Source organism: Pelophylax lessonae (genome assembly GCF_965119305.1).
Source record: "Pelophylax lessonae genome assembly, chromosome: 6".
NCBI classification, from domain to species: domain Eukaryota; kingdom Metazoa; phylum Chordata; class Amphibia; order Anura; family Ranidae; genus Pelophylax; species Pelophylax lessonae.
In genome coordinates, this window is record NC_138773.1 from 46,471,972 (window position 1) to 46,479,134 (window position 7,163).

At 44.1% G+C, this 7,163-nt stretch overlaps 1 protein-coding gene across 1 annotated transcript; it reads right to left on the reverse strand.

The window, feature by feature from the left end:
• Positions 1 to 1,392: 1,392 nt before the first annotated feature.
• LOC309558579 (myeloid-associated differentiation marker-like) lies at positions 1,393 to 2,277 on the reverse strand (the record flags this gene model as incomplete). The annotated part of the gene is made up of 1 exon (XM_082261656.1): positions 1,393 to 2,277. One exon carries the CDS (start codon positions 2,275 to 2,277, stop codon positions 1,393 to 1,395), a length of 885 nt encoding a protein of 294 aa, XP_082117782.1.
• Between the last annotated feature and the right edge of the window lie 4,886 nt (positions 2,278 to 7,163).

Genomic DNA, 7,163 nt, shown 5'->3' on the forward strand with positions numbered 1-7,163 from the left:
TCCTGCAAAGAAGAATGGGAGAAACTACCCAAAAATAGGTGTGCCAAGCTTGCATTATCATACTCAAAAAGACTTGAGGCTGTAATTGGTGCCAAAGGTGCTTCAACAAAGTATTGAGCAAAGGGTGTGAATACTTATGTACATGGAATTTTTTCTGTTTTTTATTTTTAATACATTTGTAAAGATTTCAAACAAACTTATTTCATGTTGTCATTATCGGGTATTATTTGTAGAATTTTGAGGAAAAAATGAATTTAATCAGTTTTGGAATAAGGTTGTAACATAACAAAATTTGGAAAAAGTGAAGCGCTGTGAATACTTTCCGGATGCACTGTATCCACTTTACCACCGGAGGATTTTGCTGTCTTACGTCCAGGCCACTTTTTGTGATTCGGCACTGTACGACTTTAACTGACAATTGCGCGGTCGTGCGACGCCGTACCCAAACAAATTTACGTCCTTTTTTCCCCACAAACAGCGCTTTCTTTTGGTGGTATTTGATCACCTGTGCGATTTTTAGTTTTTGCGCTATAAACAAAAAAAAGAGCGTTTATTTTGAAAAAATAACAATATTTTTCACATTTTTTTATATGAAATTCCCCCCAAAAAAATGTAAAAATCTAAATTTTTTTAAATTTTTGGCCAATTTGTTTTCTGCTACCTATGTTTGGTAAAAAAAATCACAATAAGCGTATTTTGATTGGTTTGCGCAAAAGTTATTGCGTTTACTAACTAAGGGAAAGATTTCTGTCATTTTTGGTGGGTTTTTTTTTTTTAACGAGTAATAGCGGCGATCTGCAATTTTTTTTTCGGGACTGCGACATTGGGGCGGACAGATCGGACCCTTGACTGACATTTTTGACACTTTTGGGGGTACCAGTGACATTTCTACAGTAATCAGTGCTATAAATATGCAGTGCTACTGTAAAAATGACACTGGCAGGGAAGGGGTTAATTTTATTGGAGAGGGAGGGGTTAATGTATGCCTGGTGCTTACTAACGTGTGTGGGGGGAGGTGACTGAGTGACACAGGGACAGATCGGATGTTCAGCTATGCTGAACCCTGCAATCTGTCACTGTTTGTCACTTAGGAGATCCGCCCGCTTTGTTTACACAAGCGGGCGGATCTCCAAACTCGATTCCCCGACGATCGGGGAAGAGCGGCGGCGATCGCCGCTGCTCCTCCCCTGGCCCGACTCCCGCTGTGACTGAAAACAGCCTACAGGGGTAGCACCGCCTACAGGGGTAGGAGTCCAGCGACGTAGGTCTACGTCGCTGGACGGAATGGAGCCACTTTGCCGCAGTACAGTCCCAGTGACTGGTTGGCAAGTGGGTATGTTAGGTCAATGTCAGTAGGGAGGCTACCGGGGGGGGGGGGGCAATAAAATGTTGCTATCTGGCCTCATGATCTGTAGTTCCGCCCCTTGCTTGAAGTGAGAAGAAATGCTCTCTAAAGTAGTAGACTGTGTCCAAAATGTAAGCCACAAGGTTGATGCAAGTCAAGGCGGTTATCCCAGATCCATTATCATGTATACAACCCCAGCCAGGTTTACACTGATCTCTCGGAAAGGCCTTGAAGAAATAGGAAGCCCATACATATGTCATTGAGATATACACAAGCACTGACAGGATATTGTAACCAATGAGAACCAATTCAAAGTCTATTGGCAATATAGGCAAGGGACGTCCAATGCTTAGGATGATGAGTAAAGTGATGATGATGAAGCAAATGGAGTAGCCAGACACACACCACTGCAGACCTGGACTGAAAGAAACCGATGGAAGAAGAGAGAAGATAACACAGGCAACGTAGGCTTCAAAGACTTTCATCAGACCGGGGATAGTAGAGAGGAAGCCTCTGTTCTCACCAGATTTTGACCAGGTAAGTCTCAGTTCAATGACATAGGCGAAGAAGCACAGGATGGACATGGCAGTGGCTGCACCCATACAGGCACATATGTGTCCACTGCAGCCTCCCTTCAGGAAGGTTGATGGGTACATAATGGATGTGGTGAAGAGCATTAATGAAGCCAACATGAAGAACGCCGAATTAAAGTCCTCCCAAGAGATAGGAATTTTGCTGGAGAATCCTGTCTGCTCCAGGACAATGATTAGGATTGTAACCCCAAAACACATGATCCATGTAACCATACTCCAGGCCCCATATTGGTTTTGGTACATTTGGACACTGGCCACCAAGCTGAAGGCGGTGCAGGCAAAAAAGATATGGAAGAAACGGAAGATCAACAAGGGAGTGAAAAAGGAGCGAAGATTCATCTTGGTGTTATAAGGATACAAGGAGGTGAAGATGCACAGAATTGCTCCAAATGAAGATATTGGAGAGGAATCGGTAATATGACTGATGTCCAACAAGTTATTCCAATTTTCTGTATGGAACTGTCAGTACCTAAAACACAGGAAATAAATGTATTAAAGATGCTGGCATGTTATATATCTCATATATGATATTAAAGCCCAATTCATGTCCAAACTTTTTTTTGTGGATGCAATGTGTAAGGATTATATCCTCTGGCAGACTTCTATTTATGTCTGTGTTTTCATTAAATTTGCCATTTCTCTTTCGTTCATTGACGGACACAGCCTCAACTCATCATTTGACGGATGAATTATGCTGCTCATCCTAGGAGTAGGACACTAGGCGGAAAAGGGTTAACAAAGTTAAAGCAGAGTTCCAGCCTTCCCCTCCAAAAATGAAAAGTCAGCAGCTACACATACTGTACACATACTGTAGCTGCTGACTTTTAATATTAGGACACTTACCTGTCCTGGAGTCAAGCAATGTCGGCACCGCAGTCGATGTTTGCATCGGCTGTCGGGTGCTGCTGCCGCCATAGCCAGTGAGGGAACCTGGCAGTGAAGCATTATGGCTTCACGGACGGGCCCCTAATACGCATGCGCGAAGCGCACTGCGCATTTGGATTGGCTCGGCGGAGAAGGGGGCCAAACTTCCAAGGGACAGCACCACGGCCCAGTCTCCCGGAAGTGGGGAATGGGTACTTGTCAAAAACAGGTACCCGTTCCCCCCTCCCCCTGAAAGGTGCCAAATGTGGCACTGGAGGGGGGGGGGGAGAAAGCAAATGAGCGGAAGTTCCACTTTTGGGTGGAACTCGGCTTTAACAAAGCTTGACTACGCCTATGGGGCAGTCCCAGGAGGTATACTCCCATTTCCTTCTCTAGGATCTCAGTTTTTTTTCTGTCTAGTCAGGAGTAAGGACCTAGCTCCCTGCTGAGATTCCTGGTCCTGGCATTTTTTTCCCTTTTTCTGCCTTTTAAACAGTATTTTTTATTTTTTTTTCCTTTTGTTGTTTTCCTCTTTTATTTGTTCCTGTGAGAGCTACAGTCAACTGCCGAACTGGGCGACACACTGGATATGCGAGATCCTTACGGTCATCCAAGTCTGGCCAGCGAGCGCATGCAGGCCTCAGCTCCACTCTAGGTCAGCCGCAACATGATCCCGCTGGAGTGACGGGTTTGCGAGTGAGACATCTCACACGGGCGCACACGACTGGAGTCGCAGCGTTCCTCGGGCCTGAAGCACCTCTTGTTCCAAGATGAGGAGGTTACCTGCCCGAAGTAAACCCTGCCATGTTTTCGATGGTATGGTGAGTAATCCTTCTTTCTCCCTCGGGAAGTTCAGGGTTAATGCGGGGTCCTCCCGGGGTCGGTGGTCTCAGTGATGCTCTGCATTCCCCCAATCTTTGCTCATCTTCACTAGGGAGGGCCCTCCCCCCCAACCCCCATTGGGGTGTCCAGGGGTGGTTAATTGAATTGTTTTGTGCCTGTTAGTGGGTCCTGAGGACCAGAGTTGAGAATCACTTCTTTAAGGGGTTTGCTATGCCAGGAGGCGAAACGGGGCTTATGGCCACATGACCGTCGTGATTGGCTGTCACATGATCAGAAAACTTTCCGTGAGCGGCCAATCACTGTGCCAGGAGGGAGCAAGGCACACACTCTCGGCACAGCACTGCCGGTGCTAATGCACGCTAACATGCGGCCACTCTGTGCCAAGGCCCAGCCGCCAAAAAGTCGTATATATGCGCCAAGAAGTTAATATCTTTCCCGATAAAAGTCACATTTACAGTAAGCATTTTATTTGTTCAAGATAATGTTTCTATCATTATCCAATTTTTCTCATCACTACAGTCAAAAATGATTGTCAGTTTGACCCCTCCAACCATTAGAAAATCAATCTAACAACGACTAGCTTTATACTTTTGGTAGTTAACTATTTGTTGAGGTCTATACATGACTAGACCAGCCTTATTCAACCAGGGTGCCCAGGCACCTTGGGGTGCCTTGAGGTTTCTTCAGGGTGTGCCTTGGGAAAATGCCTAAAAATTTCCACAAAATTGTATACAAGCCGGTGGGTGGATGAAGTCTGCCTTTTAGTTGTACAAAGTCACAGGGTTTCATTGTACACCAATACAGCCTTCTAGTTTCCAACCTCCTAATGACCAATGACATCATCAGTTGATAAGGAGGATCTCAGTTGTCTGCATATCATCCTTGTTTGACCCTCCCTTGCTTCTACCCATTAGCTTTGGGGGTCACATTAGTGATGGATAAAAACTAAGAGAGAAGAGAAACAATGGAATACTAGTCAGTACCAGTTTGCAAAAGTGTATTTGCTTTGGAAGAATAAATCCCCTCTAACATTGGGTCTCCTACATGTATTGATTTTGCTGCATTATGAAAAACTATCAGAATAGTTACTACATTTTAGAATGAGGCACCTCAAGAACTTTCCATAATTTTGGAGGGAGCCTTGAGATTGTCCATAATTTTAATGGGTGCCTTGACTGAAAAAAGATTGAGAAACACTGATCTAGACCAAAAAAAAAAAAAAAGCACAACTGAGGAGGAAAAAGGGACAGATGGATTTGGTTCTAAAGCCTAAGCCTAGCCTAAAGCTAAGCCTAAGCCCACACCGTGATTTCCAGGTTTTGTTCATTAATTTCTTTAGTCGGCAGACCAGCCCTGAATCTTGGCTAGCTCTGTGACTTTAATTAACTGAAAGAAAAATATACTTCCACTACTAACACTGATAAGCCTTCTTGATTGCTCCCTATTCATCTATTGCTTTTTTTACCCAGGCAAAAGTCCGATAACTTGTTCTAACATTCCTAGTGGATGGCTTAGCATCAGCCAGAAATGTGGGCGTTTTACATTTGATCCAACAAAGGTGTGACAAACTTCTACAACATTCGCATCTATTGCAAACAATGGATAATGTAGCAAACATCCAATGTACACAAATTACAACATAACAGACTGTTCTCAGCAGATCAGATGTAATTAGTGTCTGGGCTTTTCTATGACAAACGATTTTCTAGAATGGAATGCTTCGCATTTCTGTGTTTTGACCATCAGCGTTTTGCTTGAATCTCCAAGTTCGGGCAAAAGAAAAATCCCCCAACCTATTAGCTTAAAGCCATAACGCATGCTCATAGTGAACCCAACTGTAGCTTTCACTATATTACCAAAAGTATTGGGATGCCTGCCTTTACACGCATATGAACTTGAATGGCATCCCAGTCTTAGTCCGTAGAGTCCAATATTGAGTTGGCCCACTCTTTGCAGCTATAACAGCTTCAACTCTTCTGGGAAGGATGTCCACAAGTTTTCAGCTTACGCGTTTCCAAGGGTATACCCTCTTTTTTTAGAGGCTCTGAAGAAGAGTGTACAACCCTCGAAACAAGTAAGCCGATTGGATCTAGGGCATACCCTCCAAAGCCTCAGCGGACTGTGCAACTGTATTTTTCTGATGAGTTTTGTCTGTTGTACCATTTGTAAGTAGATACATGTTCTTCTTTTTATCAATAAATGGTTATTGAGATAATGCACGAGGCTGGTGTGCCCTCTCTTTATCGTGTTTTCTTCTTGTGTCATCACCTTTATCCTGGGCTTACAAGAAAAGGTTGCAAAGCATGGGGTCATGTCAATACATGAGTGCCATTCTCTGCAGCATTTAGGATACATTCAGGACCAACCACCAACACTGGAAGATAGAAGAGAAGGAGGAGGACCCCACTTATCATACCAACCAGAGAAAAGAAAGCTAACAAAGGTATGTATATTGAACTTTTTGTGTGGCAGTAGTGGCTCTGGGGGAGCAGAAGAATACTTGTGGGCAGGGCATTTTTCAGCAGGAACGCGGGGGAACGCAGTCCTGGCACCTCCAGCACTGAATGTATGTAATGGCAAGGGGTGCTGGGGTGGAGTGTGATGGAAGGTCTACTGATGCTGGCTGTTGGGGGATCTATTGTTGCTGGAGAGAATTCAGTTTTGTGTGGTGGCCTATTGTTGCTGGTGGGGTCAATTGTTGTTGCAAGGGATCTACTGTTGAGGGAGGAGTCTATTGTTCCTGGCTGCTGGAGAGTCTATTGATGCTGGCTGCTGGGAGATCTGTTCTTGCTGCTGGGAGTCAATTGTTGCTGGAGTGATATTTTGTTGCAGGGGTCCAAAGTTGCTGGGGAGGTCTATTATTGCTGGGGGAATCTATTGTTGTTGGGGGTGTATATTGTTGCTGGCAGCAGGGGAACTATTTTACTGCTTTTCTTGTTATCACTACCAAATTCCATACAAATTAATTAGCACGACATAATGATACTTGGTTTTGTATTCTCTAAATGAGGCAGTACTGGGAGGCTGGTAGGGGGTGGTACTAAGGGACGGTGCTCGGAGGTGGGTAGGGGGCAGAGACAAGAAGTGACTCAGAAGGGGGGAGTTCCTGCACCTATTCTCTGAGAAAAAAAGCCCTGCTTGTGGATGGCCAAACTGGTATTGGGCTTTAACCACTTAAGCCCCGGAAGATTTTACCCCCATTCCGACCAGGGGGTTTTTTGCGATTTTTTACTGCGTGACTTTAACGGACAATTGCGCGGTCGTGCGACGCTGTACCTAAACGGATTTCACGTCCTTTTTTTCCCCACAAACAGAGCTTTCTTTTGGTGGTATTTGATCACCTCTGCAATTTTTTGATCATGCGCTATAAACTAAAAAAGTGCGTAAATTTTGCAAAAATAACAATATTTTTCACATTTTTTTTTATATGAAATTCCCCCCAAAAAAATGTAAAAATCTAAATTTTTTAACATTTTCGGCCAATTTGTTTTATGCTACATATGTTTGGTAAATAAATC